Source organism: Trachypithecus francoisi, unplaced genomic scaffold (genome assembly GCF_009764315.1).
Source record: "Trachypithecus francoisi isolate TF-2019V2 unplaced genomic scaffold, Tfra_2.0 Lachesis_group9, whole genome shotgun sequence".
NCBI classification, from domain to species: domain Eukaryota; kingdom Metazoa; phylum Chordata; class Mammalia; order Primates; family Cercopithecidae; genus Trachypithecus; species Trachypithecus francoisi.
In genome coordinates, this window is record NW_022681474.1 from 54,904,882 (window position 1) to 54,924,557 (window position 19,676).

The following is a 19,676-nucleotide window of genomic DNA, read 5'->3' on the forward strand; positions in this document are numbered from 1 at the left end:
CTGTGGCAGCTTCTCCAGTATCTCCACAGGGAAGCAAAACCAACAAAAGGCCAGAGTAGAGAAGCCAACAGACACTACCTCGTGCTCAAATAAAAATCTGGCACAATGGCTCACACCTCTCATCCCAGCACTTTGGAGGCTGAGGCAGGTGGATCACTTGAGGACAGAAGTTCGAGACCAGCCTGGCCAACATGGTGAAACCCCCGCCTCTATTAATAATACATAAAAATTAGCTGGGCATAGTGGCACACGCCTGTAATCCCAGCTACTCGGGAGGCTGAGGCAGGAGAATCACTTGAACCTGGGAGATGGAGGTTGCAGTGAGCCGAGATCACGCCACTCCGCTCCAGACTGGGCGACAAGAGCGAAACTCCATCTCAAAAAAATATCCACGGAGGCAGATATTTTCTTCTCTCCATTTTTTTTTAACTTTCTCCCCATTCCCTACCTTCTCTCAACCGCCTATCCCTCCCCCAGTCTTACAACATGAAATGAAAACAGCAAGTCTCTCTGAAGCATGTTTTTATTTCTCTGTGATTTGGTTTTCTACTTTGGTACACATGAGCTGTGGCTGCATTTCACACAGAAGCTGACACATCTCGCAAGAATGCCCCATAAAACAGAGCGCAAACACATCACCCCACAGGTTCGCTGCCCCTGGCAGTCACTGCTCAACTCCCTACTTCTAAGAGCACAGAAGAGAACATCGCTTTGAATTTACAGATGAGCGAGGGTGTGGCGAGCAGCAGCCAGGGCTGCGAGGATGGGAGCAGCCACAGACACAGGTCCCTGGGTGTCCGTCTTGAGACGCAGGTGGAGAAGCCGCACAAGAAATTCCAGCAAGATGGGAGCAGCTGGGGGATGCGCCAGCACAGCAGCCTGCCTATAGGACTCCTCTGGCTCCCTCAGTCCTGGTAGATTCTGGCATGACACCAAGGCCAGCAGTGCTGGTTCTTTGGTCCTATCACTGTGTGAGTCTGTTTTATCCTGGGGCCCCGTAGCCCCTCTCCTGGGCGGGAGTTTCACCCTTACCCTTTCCATCACCTCCTTGGTCCCCAGCCGACCCACAGCGAGACCTACACAGGTCTTGCCCAGCTCTAAAATGTCTTGCCCTCAAAGGCCTGGAGATTGAAGGCAGTATCCAGAAACTTCTTCAGTGACACCAGGTGAGTGTTCCTGTTTCCTGTGGCTGGTGCAGCCGCTGGGTCCCGGCCGACATACCTGGAGGAGGAGAGACAAGCTAAGGTGAAGGCTGGGCCTAGCCACCTCCCCACCCCCACCTTCACCCCAGGACTGCAGGGGGCACACATCTGAGAACGGCTGACCTCGAAGCTACAGGCCCTGCCTTTTGGCCCTGGCACCACTTCCAATGAGCTGCGAAGCCTGGGTCAAACTCAAGTCACGCAGCCACAGAAGAGTGGAGAGAAACTGTCCCTCCATGTCACTGCACTTGCCCATGAGGACAACAAATGAGGCAACAACTCAAAGGCTTTGGGGACAAACACACTTGGCTTCTAGGAGTTTCTCAGGACCCTCTCCCATCTTCCCAGGGACACATGATGCCAGTATTGAGCACCCACCATGTGCCAGGGCTAATACATACATCAGATCTAATCTTATCACTGCCCTTTGTAGAGATACAGGGACTAAGGCTCCAAGGGGCTACATAACTGGCCTGAGATCAAAGGCAGGAGTTTTGAGACATGCAGCAGGTTCTCTAGTTCAGTTCTGGCTGCAGAACAAACACAAAGCCAGTCCAGATGATGCCCCAGCCCTCATGGGTAAGCTGTCCCACCACAGACAGGGTGCACAGAGCTGACACAGACTATGGGGCCAAGTCCTTGGTTTCCAAATGCAGCCCAGAGAAAGGCAGGGCCAGTTCCAGGTAGCATGGCCCATGGGATAGGCGGAGCCAGGATGGAGCCTCAGGGCCGAGGTGAGGGGCATTCAGCAGCCCCACCATGTACCATATGGGCCGCGTGCGCCTCAGGATGGTCATGAAGCGTGGGCTGATGTAGTCATAGTAGCCCATGTTCTTGTGCTCCTCCTGACACCAGGCCAGCTCCGCACCTGGGTACTTCTCTGCCTCTTGCTTGATCAGGTCAAAGGGGAATGGAGAGATCTGGGGAGGGAAGAACAAAGGAGCATAGCCAGAGGAGGGGCGGTGTGTCCCCAGCACCCCCCAACAGGAGGCACAGGGCCTCACCAGCCTTCACCTGGCCTGGCTGGCACACTGGCCACAGCCGGGGCCAGCGACATGAGCTTGCACAGTTGACTGTGCAAGGGGCTCAGGCGCACCTGCTCCAGGCGCGTGATGGCCACCTTCTCCTCCAGGCCCTGGCTGCTCCGCTCCTTCACCAGGTCATAGTACACCTTTCCCGTGCAGAAGATGAGCCGCTGCACCTGCTCAGGGGCCCGCGCTGCAGCCCCATCTTCAGGAATCACCCGCTGGAAGCTGGTCCCTGAGGGACCAATAGGACACTGCAGACATGTCGGTATCCAGAGGGGCTGGGGCAGCTCAGGACCAGGCCTGCGTCCCCAGGCTCTCCTTAGCCACTGAGACTAACTGCAGGTTTGGACCTGTGGCTGCAGTGGACACCTATTGAACTAAAAGATGGAGCAGGGGACAGTTGACACCCTGAGCTGTCATAGGGAGAGGGGTGGAGACACCCAAGGGTTGAGCCCTGAGAGCATCATGTTTAAGGTGTTTAAGGTGACTGGAGGTGGGGGTACAATGAGAAGGGCCCTGAAGGAGACAGAGAAGGTGACATGATGGCATCATCCTTTGCCCCAACCTTGCTTCTGCCCAGCTGTGCCCACCTCCTGCAGAGCACTGCAGTCCCCCATCACTCAGCAGATGTCCCAGGAGGCTGCTCCATGCTCCTCCTCTTTCAGCCTGGCAGCTGAGCCCTCACCTGCAAGCCCCATCCATTCCTCCTTCCTGAGCCCATGATCTTGACCCCAGGTCATGCCCACTGCAAAACCTCTCAGGAGGCTACTGTAGTGTCCCTGCATCCCTGCATCTCAGGTGAGGACTCTAGGGCAGAAAGGCCAAACGGATCCCAGGCCCTCAAGAGAGAATCCAGCACAGGGCAAGCAGCCCAGGTAGTCTAGTCCCGACATCAGAGCTCTAACTGCCCACTTCAGCCACCCACCCGCACAGAGGGGACATTCAAACAGACGTGGGAGAAAATCCAACCCCTGTCCACGCTGAGGCCCTTCCCGGCCCTCCGCCTACTGCCCAGGACCATTTTCCAAGACAGCTCTGCTCCACCAGCCTCACATCTGTCCTTCCCTGGATCACAGTCACCTCTCAACTGCAACTATAGGTGTTTTATCTGATCTGACTCCCAGGTAAATAAGGTCAAAGACTCCTGGAGGGGACACCAGGACCCCAGGGCCTGTAATGTCTGTTTGGCTCATGAATTTTAAAAATGGACCAAGGAATGAATGATACTCAATATCTTGCAAACTCAGCAGGCCTCTGGCAGGCCTCAACCAGCCCTGCTAGGGCCTAACGGGGCCCCAGTGGACTCTGCCATGGACTCAGCCCACATGACCTGAGCTGGCCCAGGTCAGCCACTGTGCCAGCCTCCCAACCCTATTGCTAGTGGGACCATGCCAGGAGCTGCTGCAGGTCAGCAGAGCCACAGACAGAGGGGAGGATGGAGGAGCCCCAGGAGCAGAAGCCACGGGATGGGCCACCGCCCCAGTGTGGGCCGCCCCACACCCAGGCCAGGCACGTACCGGATACCATTTGGTCAAAGCTGGACTTGGCCTCTGGGTGCCTCAGCAGAGATTTAGGTGTGAAGATAATCAGCTGGAAGGGAAACACACGCCCAGCTGCCAGCTGGCCCTGTCTGGCCAGGGGCCCTGCGTGTAACCCCTGCCCTGGGACAGTGACTCACCGGCTTGCGGAAGGGCAGCAGGATCTGCCGGCGCAGCACGTGGAAGTAGTTGGCCGGTGTGGAGCAGTTGACCACGATCCAGTTGCAGTCATAGAGCTGACTCACCTCGAAGTCCTTGGTGAATGCCTGTGGGGACGAGATGCGTATGGCCAGGGTGGCTGCCTGCTGCACCCACACCCTGGACTCCTAGCTCTGTGGGCACAATAGGGTGCGCCCCTGTCCTGGGGACAGCAGCAACACTCACGGGGTAGGCATCGGAGTCATCATTGCTCATCTGCAGGAACCTCTCGGGCCTCGCAGACGAGTGCTCTGGGCCCTGAAAGCAAATGCCAGATGGCCCAGGCTGGCCCCCACCATGGGACAGACATCTGGCCCTGCAGGGACCCTAGGCTCAGGGGAGAGTCTGGAGGGCATCTCAGTGGAGGCGCCCTCACCCTGGAGCCTGAACCACAGAAATGAACCAAGAACGTGGAACAAGAGCAGAATGGGCATCCTCACAGTGGGGCCTGCCCAGAGCTAGCGCACTGTGTGAACTCGCAGGGATAGAAGAAAAAGCAAAAAGCCCACACTGAGATGTGCTTTCTCTGGAATGTCCTGGAACAGTGGCTGCCACTGACTGAGCACCTGCTACAGGAGGCAGAGTTCTAGGTACCCCACACAACTTACTCGCTAATACCCAAAAGCCCCATGATGCAGACTTTTCCTCACTGCACAGATGAAGAGGCAAGGAGAGGGTAAGAAACCACCCATGACCACACAGCCAGGTAGGGGCCAACCCAACTCAGCCTGGGCCTGGCCCACCCTCACCACATGGACCGCTCTGCTCCATGAAAGCAGCAAGACAAGCCCAGGGGCATCTCCAAGCCGGCTCCTGCAGGATGGGGGTGACCCACCCCACAGCCGTCACTTGCCCCGTCTTGGTGGGGATGGCCAAGGACCCAGCCCCCTACACCCAGCCTGGCCCAGCTCCCACTTCCCAAGAAGCTGCCTTCACAGTGGGCAGCCCCAAGCAGGGAGCCTCACCTCCCTCCTCACTGAGCCCCAGTGTTGTGAGGATGCCGAGTACGCAGCCTGTAAAGTGCTCAGAACTAAACATGGCTCGGGCATAATGTTGGCGATGAGGCCCCTGCCTGTCTCCTTCTGCCTGGTCAGGCCGCCTCCCCACCAGACGGTATCACATGACACTCTGCTCCTTCCTCCCCTCCTGCTAGCCCAGGAGCCTCCAGAGGACGCGGCCAGCCTGCATGTCTTCCCTCTGTCCCATGTGTAGATGCAGAGGCAGGTCACACAGGAAGGGACCAGAGGACAGGCAGTACTGCACAGGATAGTTTCAAAGCCCAGCTACTAGCTGTGAGACCTTGGGCAACCTACTCCCCTGCTCTGTACCTCAGTTTCCTCATCTGAAACGCAGGAACAGGGCCTACTTCATTAGGTTGCTGTACGGATTGGAAGAGTTAACATTCAGAAGCACTGAACAGCGCCTGGCGCATAGCACGCACTCATACGCGGTAGCGCCTTCTGCCAAGGGTAGCATCATCGTCTCAGCAGCTGCTGCACGCATATGTGCAGACCCCACCCTGTGCAGACCCATGTGCTCCAGGGGCCTGGAAAGCACATACCATTCAACTCGACAAGGGGCCCAGGGTCCATCCCGTCCCTCCGAGGCCTACCAGAGCCCACCAAGCCACCAGCCACCACCACAGCCCTCACCATGCCTTCCATGCCATGGGGCAGCAGCAGCACAATGCCGTTATGCCGCACCCACTTGGCCTGGCCGGTGCTGATGAACTGGTCGATGATGCACTGGGCCGTGTTGTGGAAGTCCCCAAACTGGGCCTCCCAGAGGACCAGGGCATTGGGGCTGGCCATGGCATAGCCCAGCTCAAAGCCTAAACAGAAGACAAGATAGAGCTTGCTGCACGCTGTCACCAAGTAGCAGTGGCTCCAGTCAAACTCAGCCCTTTCTCAGTATATCCTCCATGCCCCCACTCATCCTTCTCACAAGCCAGGATGAACCCAGGGATTCACTGGGATTCAAAGGGTAGAATGTACCATCCTGGGGGCTGACAACATGCCCAGAGATGCTACCCTCAGCCCTGCTATCATGTGTGGTCAGGTTCAGCCATATTTAGGTATCCTGGGGAGGCAGCAGGGACCATCTGTCAAGAAGAACTCCTTAAAAACATGCACAGCTGCTAAGAAGGGGCAGAAACAACCCTAGAGGCATCTCCCTGGGGGTGGGAGCTGCCTGGCCTCTAAGGGGCAGGCAGTGAGGAGGAGGTGAGCCAGCTAATGATGCAGCTCAGGGACAGCACGTACAGGGGACACAGGCAGGGAAGCCCAGAGCCCAGAGAAGGGATCTTAGTGCAGCGTTCCTAGGGTGCAGGGCACAGGAGGTGAGATGGGGCTCAGAGGAATGCGGGACGGCTGGGCCAAGACTGGACTGCTCAGCAGCTGGAACCCGCAGCAGACTCTGTTGGGCTCTCTGTCTGTGCCCACTGGGGCCCTGATACCCACAGAGCCCCCTCAAAGCAAGCAGGGCCCCCTAACTGGGATCCCCAAGGGGCCCAGATGGGACACGATTTCATCTCCCACATGGCCTTAGGTGGGGGCAGCCCAATCACCATCCCCCAGGGCCATCCCCTCAGGGCCTCTGAGCATCTCTCGCCCCTCCCAGGCCCTGGCCCCAGTCCCTTCCCAGCCCATCTCTGGTCCCCAGGTGTCTGGGGCCTGCCTGGCTTGCAGGAGAGTGTGGACCCACCCAGGACTCCGTACTCCGAGAGGGAGCTGTTGCACACGGTGTACGGGGCCTGGTCAGGCCAGAGATGATTCATAGGCACACACGTCCTGCGGTCAACCTCCTGGTCATGGAGAACGTGGTGCCGGTGACTGCAGAGACACAGACCGGGGCAGGGACAAAGGGCAGGTGGGCTGGTACCTGTTCACCTGGAGCAGGGGAGCTGGGCAGCAGGAGGCAGGCAAGCCTCCGTCACTGTCCCAGGAAACCTGCAGGGTCCCACAGGATGGCATCCAAGAAGGCTGTGGAAAACCAGAGCCATGTGGTCCCTCTTGCAGTATGTCCCCTGCCTGCCGGCAGCCCACACACAACATGCACTGAGGGGTCTGTGGGAAGGAACTGAGTTGTGGCACCTCCCTGAGTGTCAGCTTCTCACCCATAAAGAGGACCTGATGAGACACTTCCCAGGTGCCAGCTAGAGCCACCTCCTAGGGCAGCCTAGAATCTGCCCTGTCTTGCTGGCTTATTATCTCACCAGCCCTGTCCCAATTCACAAGAGACAGAAACCACTGTGCAGTAGCCAAGGTGGGCACAGTGACGGGCGCCTGGCTGAACCCCAGACCCTGGCTAGGACTGACATGTAGCTCACGGTGCATCAGAGGACCACCTGGGCTCTGGTTGGAGCAAGACCAGCAGAGACGAGCAACCAGGAATAAGAAAGCCAGCTGGTCAAGTCCTGGAAGCCACACCACCCTGGCTTGCTAACCAGGAGCGGACTGAGGCAGGACCTAGAACATTTTAGGGCCCTGGACCAGAGGAAATGTGGTGTGGCCAACTGACAAGTGTCAAGTCCCCACTTGGACTCACAAAGACACCTGCAAACAAGCAAGATAGGGGCTGGCTTAACAGCAGTACACACACATACACCACACACATACATACACATGCCACATACCACACACACATACGTATCCCTACTCACCACACACTACACACACACATACACCACACACACACACAACACACATACCACACACACCAAACACCACATACACACACACCACGCATATGAAACACACCCCACACACATACCACACACATCCACGCACACACACCAAACAACACACACACTATACACACCACACATACATACCACACACACCACACAACACACAACACACACCACACAGACTACACACCACAAATACAAACACACGTACCATATACACACACACACCCACACACACACCACACACCACACACACTACACATACCACACAACACACACCAGACTACACACCACAATCACACGTACCATACACACACACCCACACATACACACCACACCACACACACATCAAACACACCACACACATACCACACACACACCACACAACACACACACACACATACACCACACACACCACACACACACTCCACACATACCACATACCATACACACGTACCCCCTCACACACACCACACATATACACACCCTACACACACCATACACATCACACACACACCATATACACCACACACACCATATACACCACACACACCATATACACCCCCCCCACACACCCACAAACCACACACCACACACATATACCACACTGAACATGCAACACACACCACACACACCACAAACACCACACACTACACACACAACATACACACCACACACCCCCACACACACCATACACACACACACACACCACACACACACTCCACACACACCACACATACATCACATACCATACACACATCATACACCACACATACACCACACACTACACACCACACACACCCATACACCACATACACCCCCCTACACACACACGCCACATATACATACCATACACACCCCCACAGACACACCACACACATACACAAACACTGCACACATACACACCCCACACATACAACACACACACAACACACCACACAACCACACACACACCACATACACATCAAATATGCCACACAAATACCACACACACACCACATACACCCACCCCCCACTCACCACATACTACACACCATTCACACCACATACACTCCACACACACACCACATACACACCACACACACCACAAACTACACACATCCCCACATACACACCACACACATACACACCCCATCCACACACACCACACACCCACACACACTCCACATACACAATCCAAACTCCACACACACTCCAAACGCCACACACACATATCACACACCCACACCACACACACATCAAACACACCACACACATATCCCACACCATACACACACACCAAACACCACACACACGTACCATACAAACCCCGCATACACTCCCCCCACTCACCACATACCACACACACACATACACACCAAACACACCACACACACATACCACACACAACTCCCCCACACTCAACACACAATCCCCCCACACACGATCCTGAGCACCACAGAGGGCCACAAGCTTGACCTCAGTGGACAGCTTGGGCCCAGCAGTGAGCTCTGCACGTTCACCCTGGGGGGTCAGCAAGGGGGCCCTCTGATAATGCCGCCAGAGGGCAGGGGCTAGGGATGCTGTGAAGATCCCACCCCAACAAAGGCCCCCCTCGGGATCCCCAAGCCGGGCCCAGCTTCCGCTCCAGGTCTCCTGTGCGGATGCTGAGCCCCACAGCGCTCACCTGAACGTGCCCCTCTCCACATCCTGCCCGCTGAGCCGCACGTGGATGCCCTCTTTCAGCAGGGAGCCAAAGGCCATGTACTCTGCCAACGCCCAGTCCACTGTCCGGTTATTGGTCATGTCCGCTCGGCCCCGCAGAATGCGAGAGAGGCCTGTGGGAGGAGAGTGCTGGCCTGAGGGCCACGGGACAGCCAGCCCTGGCAGGGGTATGTAGGTGCTCAGCACACACCCCACACAAAGCAGGGCAGCCGTCTATTGATGTGGCTGGAGGGCAAGGATGCTGCAGGAGGGCCCAGGGCCAGGCATCCCTCCTCCAGCTGAGACAAGGGGCCACCCTGAGCCCATGGGGAGGTGGAGCAGGTATCACTTGGCGAGCATTGGCCTCGTTCCAGACACCATCAGGCACGGAGTCATTTACTCAAATCACACAGCTTTCAAGGTACTCGGATCTGACCCCAAGTCCCCAGGCCTATGCTGTGCTCCTGCTGGCCCCACACACAGAGGCTAACACACAAACAGAGCGGGCTCATGCCCCAGACGCTGTCAGTAGCTGCCCCAGGGCACTCAGTCTCGGTGCAAAATGTAAGGGAACCCCCTCAGAACTCCTCCAGGTGGGTCAGAGGGTGTGTAGCACCTCAATACAGCCACAGGGGACCCTCCAGACTTCCCAGGCAAAGGTCACAGTGGCCCCAGCCAAGGGGCCCCCGGAGTGGGTGGCTGCCCGCGGTCACTGGTCCAGGCACCGGCAAGCCGTTGTCCTTTCAGCTGCAGAATCCTGCCCAAGTTCCAGGCTGTGTTCCAGCCCCTGCATGGGAGTCCTTGCTTTCCTGCTCTCCTGCCTGACCCAGGGATGCCCCAGCAAAGTTATTTTGAAAACCCAACCTAAGACTTGTCACTGGTACCCAGCTGGGAGTGTGGCATCTGGAGCTGCCCAGCTCACCAAGCCCACCCTGAGAAGAGCTACTGTCACAGGCACAGACGAGGTGCCGAGAGCTACGTGGACCCACCGCAGACTGAGCAGGAATGCGACACACCATCTCTCTTGCATCCCAACCAACCTCCCTTCGAGGCACAATGTTGGGGTGGGGCCAGCAGCCTGGGCTGCAGCCTGCCCAGCAACCTCACCGGTGTGGATCTTAAAGTCCTCCAGGGGCACAGAGCTGGCCACGCTGCCGATGTGGGTGAGCACGTCCTCAGGGATCCCTGTGGCTGGGCACGTCATGCTCTTGGGCTCCCCATCTACGTTGAAGAAGCCTGACAGGGAGAGAGGCTCCGTCCACACTGGGTCAGTGGTGGCCTCTGATCCCCGTGGCCAGCCTGCCTCCCCAGGACTGAGGGGCCCATGGCTTCCTATACTCCACTGTCACTCGGACTCACCCTGAGCCCACCCTTGGGACCTGCGACAGCTGGACAGCCATAGCTGCAACTCCCCAACAGGCCCAACACCCACCTCTGGGCCCCAGGGTCACAGCTGTTCTAACCCTGCCCCCAGGGAGGCCCTCTGAGCACCCCGGACCCAAGTATCCAGTGCCCAGGGCTTCCTCTCCCTCCTCCCACCTGGCTGTGCCCTCCCTTTTCAGTGAGCACCTGGCCATCCATGCTCAGAGAACAATGTTATCCTTGACTTGCAGGAATCGGCCCCACACAGCTTTAGGACCTCAGGGATAGAGCCTGCAGCCTCTAGACTAGGCAATGACAGCTGTCACCTAGGGCCATTCCAGTCCTGATCCCAGTGCAAAACCTGAAGGCCCAGGGTAGTCTGTCTGAGCCACACACTGCTCGCTCACCGGGCCAGGGGGAGTCCAACCAGTGCTTTATATGCAGGATCTTTTTATCCTTGGACCTGCCATAAGCCTCCTCACAGATCCGGTCGTATTTCGCAATTTCTTCCTGGAATCAGGGGGAAGGTGTGGACAGAGCAGCCAAGCCCTGGGCAACCAGAGGCCCAGTCCACTAGGACTCATAAGTCCTGGTCCCCGTTACCAAATTCTTCTAGAACTCTCTGTCTCTGGTCAGTAGGGACCTCATGGCTAGAAGCCAAAGTCTCAGAGTTCAGGGGATCCTGCACGGGTACCACGAGGCTGGGCAGGCCTGCAGTATGCTCAGCAAGCGGATCGGAGAAGACTCCGGAAACTTGTAGTCCTTGCTCTCAGAGTTCCATGAAGGTGGAAGGACCAACACTCCATAGATAATCATGGGGACAACCCTAGCTCAGGGCCGCCTCCTACAGGAAGCCTTCCTGCACGCCTGCTCAAGGCTGGGCTTCCCCCACATTGCAGTACCCACTGTGTCCCACCTGGCTGTAACTGCATCCTTAGTTCTTGGTCCCCTTTGGTAACTGGGGCCTCTTGGGGACAAGGACCACAGTGGCTACTTCTTTAAATCCTTAGGGCTCAGCACTGGGCTGGTAACATCTACAACCCCTCCCCAGGTCCCCACGCAAAGTTTGTCCTAGGTGCCCATGCAGCCTGCCTGCCCACCTCAAACTCCTGCAGGGTGACCGTGCCCTCGGCAATCAGCTTGTCTGCGTACTTCTTCAGCACAGGCACCTGTCTGTGGATCTGCTTGTACATGAGTGGCTGGGTGAACATGGGCTCGTCCATCTCATTGTGGCCGCGCCGGCGGTAACAGACCTGCAGGAGCAGCCAGAGGGGCTCATGCCCTCCCCTACGCTATGTGCTCAATGTAGCTGCTGCAAAACTGGGGAATACCCAGGTAGGGCACACCCACTGGGAGCCCTTTGAGCTCCACTCTCACCTATCACCGAATGAGTGTCCCATCTCAGGCCTTTGCACAGATTGCTCTTGGTGGCACAAATCTCTCATCCAAGAAGCACTCCCAGCCCTGAGTGCTGAAGATGCTGAAGACCAGGCTGGCTCAGCACAGCAGGGATGAGTCACCCACCCATGCCTTGGCCTCAGTCCCCAGACCCACCAGGTCTACGACAACGTCTTTGTTGAAAGTGTTTCTCCATTCGGCTGCCACACTGCACACATATATCACAGCCTCTGGGTCATCGGCGTTCACGTGGAAGATGGGCGCATTGACCACCCGGGCCACGTCGGTGGGGTATGGTGAGGAACGGGCCATTCGGGGGTCTGTGGTGAATCCAATCTGCAGAGGCAGGAGAAACCTGCTGCGCCTCTCTACTTAGAGCGAGATAGAAGGTGCCAGCCTCGGGGACTGAGCAGGGGGATGCTCAAGGTCCACTGAGGTGTCCGGGGGGATGTGGGACACGACAGGGTGATGGTGAGCAGCCCCACTATTGGACACGGCAACAGCTCCCACGGAGACAGCAGCAACACCAGCCGGGTGGAGCCTGCTCTTTTTTGCCAGTCACTTTGACACACTGGTAGTGAGGAACACAGGCCTGAAAAATCCCAGTCCCAAAAACTGCTAATTGCAACCTGGGGCAAGGTGCTTACATTCCCACAGCCTGTTTCCTCATCTATAAAAAGGGCTCACTTAAATTCCTACCTCATAGGATGTTCACAGAAGATGATGTAACTTAATGCAAATAAGGCAATGAACACCAGGCTTTCTAAACTCTAGATGAGTTGTTAGAAGCTCAGCTGCCTTAGAGAAAGGGCACCAAGGTCCCTGTGTCTAAGATTGCCAATGCGGGGCTGCACACAGCCAGCCTCCATGAGGTACTCACTACACAGGTGCTCCTTTGGTCTTTCCAGCCCTGCTTATCCCTCCCTATTGTGTCCCCCAATTTCACAGACCGGATGCCAAGGCTGGGCAGATCAGGGTCCTGCCTGGTAAGCAGCACAGCAGTGGGCTCAGAGCCAGAAGCATCTCACTTTCCCCCCAAGCTACTTCCTGGATTTCCAGGAATGCTGACGCTGTGAGACCTAGCGTGGAGCCTAATGCTCACCTGGTTGTTGACGACGACGTGCACGGTACCGTTGGTTGTGTAGGAGGGCAGGTCGCTCAGGTGGAAGGTCTCATATACTACACCCTGGCCGGCAAAGGCAGCATCCCCATGAACCAGGATGGACATGACCTACAGGGCAGGTGTGAGCCAGGAGGGGCTGCGTAGCCCAGCCCCGCACCTGTACTGTGGAGACCCAGGGCCTAGCCCTCTGGGCCCACCCCGCAGGGCCCAGGTCCTTGGGGCTCTCTCAGGTGAGCTTGCCTTCTTGCCCTGGGCGTCTCCACGGTAGAACTGCTCTGCCTTTGTCTTCCCCTGCACCACAGGGTCCACTGCCTCCAGGTGGGAGGGGTTGGCGACCAGCGACAGAGTGATGTTCCGGTTGGTGACACGGTTGATCCTCTCGTGGTACATGCCCAGGTGGTACTTGACGTCCCCGGAGCCCTGAAGGTGGAAGTGGGAACATGATGGATCCTCCCCTCCCACACCAGACAGGTAGACACACAGGCAGGCACTGCAGCCCATAGTCAGGTTGGCACATCCCCAGATCCCACTGCCTCAGAGGGCCAAGCTGTCCCTGACCCCTCTCTCCTCATCACACTGCCCCTCCTCACTGGCCCGAGGGAGGAAGACAGGGACCCTGGGCCTTGGCTCAGGGCCTCTCTGCACACTGACCACGGAGCAGGAGAGCATGGGAGTGGGGAAGGCCATCCAGCGGCAGGGAAGACAGGGAGAGAAGGGCAGGGCCTAGGCATCAGTGCGGAGACCCTCGGCCAGGCCGCCGGCAAACACTGAAGCTGAATCCCCCGACTCCTCACACCAAGGGCAGCAATGAGGGACACACAACATTTTACGATCCTGAAGCAAGGAAGACTTACAGCATTCTACACAATATCCTAAGACCGAAAACATACAAGACACCTAAATTCTAACAACTTTGTCATGGGGGAGCAAACCCCCGCCCAGCGATAGGGGAAACATATCAAGCTGAGAAAAACATTCATAAACAAATGCAGGAAAAGGGCAAATTCCCTCAATGTACAAAATGCTTTTACAAATCAGGAAGATAAAGCCCAAAAACTCCACAGGAAAATGAGCAAAAGCCACAAGTGGGAATTTACAGAAAAATACGAATGGCTCAAAAGCATGTGAAAAGATAAGCAACTGAATTCATAACAAAGAAATGCATTACAACAAAATCCTCTTTTGCACCTATCATATTGGCAAAGATGAAAGGATTCCAGAGCATGTGGGAGTAAGTGGGGTGGGGGCTCTGGCACCGTCACACACTGTGGATGGGCTTGCTGACATCTGCCAGCTCCTGGGAGGGTCATTCAGTCCCACCCCCTTAGCTCCAGTCACTGCTCTACTCCAACACCATCTAACAGATAAACTCGCTCACACACGTGCAAGGACCCTCATTAGAACAACCCAAGGTCCAGCACAAGGGATGCTCTAGCTGTAAGAAGCCTGTGTGCAGGCAGGAAACAATGACAACTTGTTAAGTGAAAACAGCAAGGTGCCACCTGGCGTCACGGCTATGCCCATGGCCTCTTACAAATAAAGCTGTGCTAGACAAAGAGGTTTGTCAGTATCAACATGAAATGTTTCTAGAAGTACACACCTAAACACAACAGAAGCACACAAACAAAATTGGCCACAAGAATGGAGTCTCACTGAGGAACATCTTCTCATTGTATAACCGTTGTTCTGTTTGTTGTTTTTACAATGATCAAATTTCTTTTTCAGTTGAAAAAAATAGTAATTTCATTTTAAACATCCTTTGGCCAAGTTTTCCAGTATACACACATCTTTGACTCATCGCTTTTATCCGTTTTACAGAAGAGCAAACTGAGGCTTAGAAGGCTGAAAGTGCTAGAACAAAAGGAACAGGATGTCAGAAAGACCTAGGCTAGGAGCCAGTAGGTATGGGTCCACACATGCACACACACACACACAGGCAGCAGGTTGGAGACAGCAGGAGACAGTCCTGACAGCAAAGGGACACAGAGGAGGGAGTGACAGGCTCACTGTCCAGAGGACCCACAGAGCTACTGCAAGGGAAGACGGGCAGGACTTTGAAAGAGGCTAGGCACTTGGCCGGGAGTGGTGGCTCCATGCCTGTAATCCCAGCACTTTGGGAGGCCGAGGCAGGCAGATCACCTAAGCTCAGGAGTTCAAGACCAGCCTGACCAACATGACGAAACCCCATCTCTACTAAAAATACAAAAATTAGCCAGGCGTGCTGGCGCATGCCTGTAATCCCAGCTACTTGGAAAGCTGAGGCAGGAGAATCGCTTGAACCCGGGAGGCAGAGGTTGCATTGAGCCGAGATCGCACCATTGCATTCCAGTCTGGGCAACAAGGGCAAAATTCTGTCTCAAAAAGAAAAGGAAAGAAAGAGGCTAGGCAGTCTGGGCTGAAGGCCTGGCCAAGGCCTCCCAGGGAGGGGGTGGGCACAGGAACAACATTTCCTCAGCAGGTCGATGGGTAAAGAAAACCATCCTCACCACCCAAGGCTCTGTTGGGCAAACAAACGAGCAAGGGAGTCATTCCTGGCTGATGGACAGGACTTTGGACATGGAGGCACAGCCACATGAGCAGAACTGAGCCAACTTCCAGCAAGACTTTGCGTCTCTGGGCTTCAGATTCCCTAGCTCAAAACAGGGAGGTTGACCCAGATTATCCAAGGGCCCTCCTAGCTACCACAGACTGCAGCTCTTGCTCCCAAAAGCCTTAGGGGCCTCAGGCAAACACCCAGCCTCTTGCTGGCTTCTCCACATGCATCCATCTCAAGGTTTATCTCAGCCCGGAAGCTCCCAGTCCAGCCCCTCCCCAGTTCACCTCCCAAATACCCAGCTCTCCAAGGGTGCCGGGACCTGAGCGTGGCACCCACCTCGTCTGCCGCCTCCAGCTTGGGGTCAAACTGGCAGAAGATCTGCTCCAGGTCCTTGCGGATCACGTTGGCCAGCACGTTCAGCCTGCCCCTGGAGCCAGAGGGGCCGGGATCTCACCTGGCAAAGCCCGTAGGCCTCAGGGTTCCCTCCCCCACTGTGGAGGCCTGGCCTGGCCTAATACAGCCCCTTCATGCCCAGAGCCCTCCTCAGGCCTCCTGCTGCTGTAATGGCCCGAGGCCTGAAGTCCTGTGTTTCCTTGCTGCCTCAGGTCACTAGGCCAGCTCTGCCTAACCCTCTGACCAGACACTAGGCATTCCCAGGCCCCCCATGACAAACAAACCCCAAGTTCCCGGCAGGCCAGCCACAGATGGGGACCCCTGCACCATGCATTTGGATGCCCTCATGCTGATGCGGTCCTGGGCTAGCCCAAGCACAAGCAGCTCCCTGGTCACAGGAAAGGCCCAGGGCCCTTCCCACAGGCCACTCTGCACATGTGCACACGCCCACTCAGCAGGACCCCAGCCACAGAGGTCTCCGCCCCCCAGGCTGTACTCCCTCTCCTGCTTCCTCACAGGCTCCAGCTCAGAGGTAAAGCCCCACTGCTGAGCAAGCCTCCCAGATCTTCATCAAGGTCAAGGGAAACATGCAGTCAGCTTGCAGCCAGGTCAGAGACCCTCGGTTCATCTCCACAGACCTGCCTGTGGGAGACACAACCTGGGAACAACTGCCCAGGCCCTGCCCTCCCTTCCCTGGAAGAAACCCCTCCACCTCTCCTTATTCACAGGAACCTCAAGGAGCACTTTGCACCCCTTTCTGAGATCTCACCCTTGCTAGGGACAGCAGCAACATGGCCAGGGAGAGAGGGTGCCTGATAACCTGGTTAGTACCCGGCCCCAGGTGACTCTGGCCGAGTGCCTGGCAATTTCTGTGATGAGAAGGCCAGGCCCAGGGACTTAGAACTGTCCAAAAACCCACCTCTCCCCCAGGTCCCACCAACACCTCTGCTCCTATTTCCATCTCATCCCTCCCACCTCTGTCCCCTGGGCTGGAAGAGAATGGGCAAGATGCCAGCGGGGAGGGGGACCCACCTGTGTGGCATCCCCAAGATGACATTCTCGATCCCCATCTCGCTGGATTTGTCGATGATGGTCTTGAGGGCAGGAATCATCACTTCACAGCCCTCCAGGCCAAACCGCTTCTCTGAGGACCACTTCCGGGCCAGGAAGTCTTCAAACCTGCTTGGGGAGAGGATGGGGAGAGGAGAGGAGAGGGAAAGGGATGGAGAGGGATGGGACTGGGGCTCACAGGGACTGTTCATGAGTGCTCAGAGCTGAATGTCCAGGACAGAGGAAGTCACAAAGCCTCCTTTTGTCAAATGGTCCAGGGCACACCATGGATACCACACCTGTCCCACCCAGCAAGGAACACAGGGTTAGGGGAGGCTGGGAATCTTCCCAGCTGAACCAAAGGCCTCTGCCTACACCCTTTCCCAGCTGCCACCCTCTCTCTTCCTCATAGCCAAGCTTCTCCCACAGGCCACCACCCACCCACTCCTAGCCCACTACCCTCCTGCCACACTCCAAGGGCTCTCTTCGCCAAGTCCCAAAGCTCTCCACCCAGCTTAATCCAAACTCCAGGCCACACCTTGCTGCTCAGGAATCCACTTTGCATTCAGCCGCTGAGTCAGGTGTTCCCCTAGCCCTGCAGCCCTGCGGGACCCAGCTTCAGAAAAGTCCAGTGGGCAGATAGGTGATGCAGCCACATTCACTCCACACCAGGGATAACTTTCTGCCCAAATGTTCCCACAGCCACTTCCCGCCACTTCTGGCCTTGCTCAGTGTCCTGCTGTCTTGTTCTCCTAGAGCCTCATCCCTGCCCACCTGACCTGCTCTGCCATGGGCCAGCTCTTGGCCAAACTGCCTAAACACCTGGTCCCAACTCTCCTCCCTGCAGCCAGCGGTGAGGCCGATCCAGTTCTGCCTCCATGTGGTACCCTCCTGCTCTCTTAGGCAGGGCGTGCGACGTCTCATAAAGCCCTGGAGCAGGACCTCCAGCCACTTGGCCCTCCGGGTGGTGCCAACCTCATGGAGCGCACCAGCCGGGCCAGCAGTGTCCGCTTCTCCTCGCTGGAGAACTGCATCACACCAGGGGTCTCAAACTTCTGCCGGATCCACTGGCACTGCTCCACTTCGTTGATGAACATGAACTCCAGGCCAATGTGCTGGCAGTAAGTGTTCTGGGGAGACACATTGGGACGCCATGAGGAGCAGGGAAGAGGGATGGCTAACATCCCTGCTGTCTGGAACAAAAAAGGCAGTGCCTTCCCGTCCTCTGGCGAGCTCCGACGAGCTGCTTCAGCCGCACCGCACACACCCGCCTGTGCTCACCTCCAGGCGTCGAATGATCTCCCGCAGAGAGAGGGTGTTTTCAGAGCCCCCGATGAAGGTGGTCGTCGGCAGCTGGAACTCCTTATCAAGGTCAGCCTCCTGCAGGTCATAGAAGGCTGGAGAAGGAGGCGTGGCCGAGCCCCAGGCAGCAGAGTGGAGGGAGAGGGGTCAGGCCCAGGTGGAGTCCTGCAGTCTCACCAGACCTCCCAGTCTCCCCAGTGCCCTCCCTCTGGGTCCAGCCTGGGGAGCAGAAGTGAGAGTGAGCCCAGGGTGGCAGGGAGGACAAGCCTCTCAGGCTTGAACATATGGGACACAAGCTAAGGAAGGTGGCAAGCAGGTGTCCTTCTCAGGAACAACAGGCAGTACACAGGCAAGGTGGAAAGGAGGCCCTGTGGGCTGCTCCCTGGGCCCCATGAATTCCCAAGGATCAGGATGTCCCCTGGGCCCATGTGCCCCTTACTGGGCCACCCACACGGCACTGCCATAGCTGTCCTGAGGAAGTGTCCCCAGTCTTACCCAGTTTATCAATGGTTGTGATCAAGTCTGAGGGCACAAAGGAGTCCAGGTCTGCATCCAGAATGCCCAGGGGGTCCAGCTGGGCCACATGGTGACCACGGATCTCGGAGGAGGGAAAAGGGCAGGGTGGGGCTGGGACCCAGCTGGACAGACCTCCTCCAGGGTGAGGCTCTGGGCCCCAGCCCCGCTCTTCCCATTTCCAAATGTTAAGCTTCCCCATGTCTCTGCCCCATAGCCACTTCACTGCTGCCTAGAAGACCCAGCCATAGCCAGTAAGCTGGAAGGAGCTCAACCTGGTTTAGAAGTACATGCACCTGGCAAAAACAGGAAAAAGACCTATGCATGAAGGTGTTCACTGCAGTGCTATTAGTAATAGTGAAATTCTAGAAACTTCCCCACTGTCCATCAGCAGGAGACTGGCACATGGATATGGGCGATCCACACAGTGGAGCACTCCAGGATTTTCCATTAAAAGGAAGAAGGAAAATCCCCATCTGATACTACAAGGTAGTCTCCAAAAAATATTGTTAAGCCAAAAAGCAAATTCTAGAAAAGTGTGTATGGTGAACTACCCACTATCTAAGAAAGAGAAGACACAAATAAATATATGCATTAGAAGGGCAAATCATAAAAAAAAACATAACATAAAACAAATTATCATCTAGGGGAGGCAACAAAAT

The 19,676-nt window shown here is 56.4% G+C and overlaps 1 protein-coding gene across 9 annotated transcripts in view; it reads right to left on the bottom strand.

Moving 5' to 3' along the window:
• Positions 1–507: 507 nt before the first annotated feature.
• The window catches only part of OGDHL (oxoglutarate dehydrogenase like), a 29,195-nt gene continuing 10,026 nt past the window's right edge, over positions 508–19,676 (bottom strand). For 4 of the 9 annotated variants that reach the window (XM_033208817.1, XM_033208814.1, XM_033208815.1 and 1 more), the window contains exons 4-23: positions 18,997–19,099; positions 18,481–18,596; positions 18,175–18,329; positions 17,182–17,328; positions 16,093–16,183; positions 13,461–13,640; positions 13,200–13,328; positions 12,254–12,433; positions 11,800–11,952; positions 11,107–11,209; positions 10,445–10,573; positions 9,321–9,471; positions 6,670–6,797; positions 5,619–5,797; positions 4,153–4,224; positions 3,909–4,034; positions 3,748–3,820; positions 2,299–2,462; positions 1,968–2,122; positions 508–1,221 (exon numbers count right to left, since the gene is read on the bottom strand). In XM_033208817.1, the coding sequence (XP_033064708.1) occupies positions 1,098–1,221; positions 1,968–2,122; positions 2,299–2,462; positions 3,748–3,820; positions 3,909–4,034; positions 4,153–4,224; positions 5,619–5,797; positions 6,670–6,797; positions 9,321–9,471; positions 10,445–10,573; positions 11,107–11,209; positions 11,800–11,952; positions 12,254–12,433; positions 13,200–13,328; positions 13,461–13,640; positions 16,093–16,183; positions 17,182–17,328; positions 18,175–18,329; positions 18,481–18,596; positions 18,997–19,099 (2,658 nt within the window). In that variant the 3' untranslated portion in view covers positions 508–1,097. Of the gene's footprint in view, positions 1,222–1,967; positions 2,123–2,298; positions 2,482–3,747; positions 3,821–3,908; positions 4,035–4,152; positions 4,225–5,618; positions 5,798–6,669; positions 6,798–9,320; positions 9,472–10,444; positions 10,574–11,106; positions 11,210–11,799; positions 11,953–12,253; positions 12,434–13,199; positions 13,329–13,460; positions 13,641–16,092; positions 16,184–17,181; positions 17,329–18,174; positions 18,330–18,480; positions 18,597–18,996; positions 19,100–19,676 lie in introns of those variants that run through there. The other 5 variants (XM_033208821.1, XR_004436519.1, XM_033208820.1 and 2 more) reach the window with 5 other exon arrangements.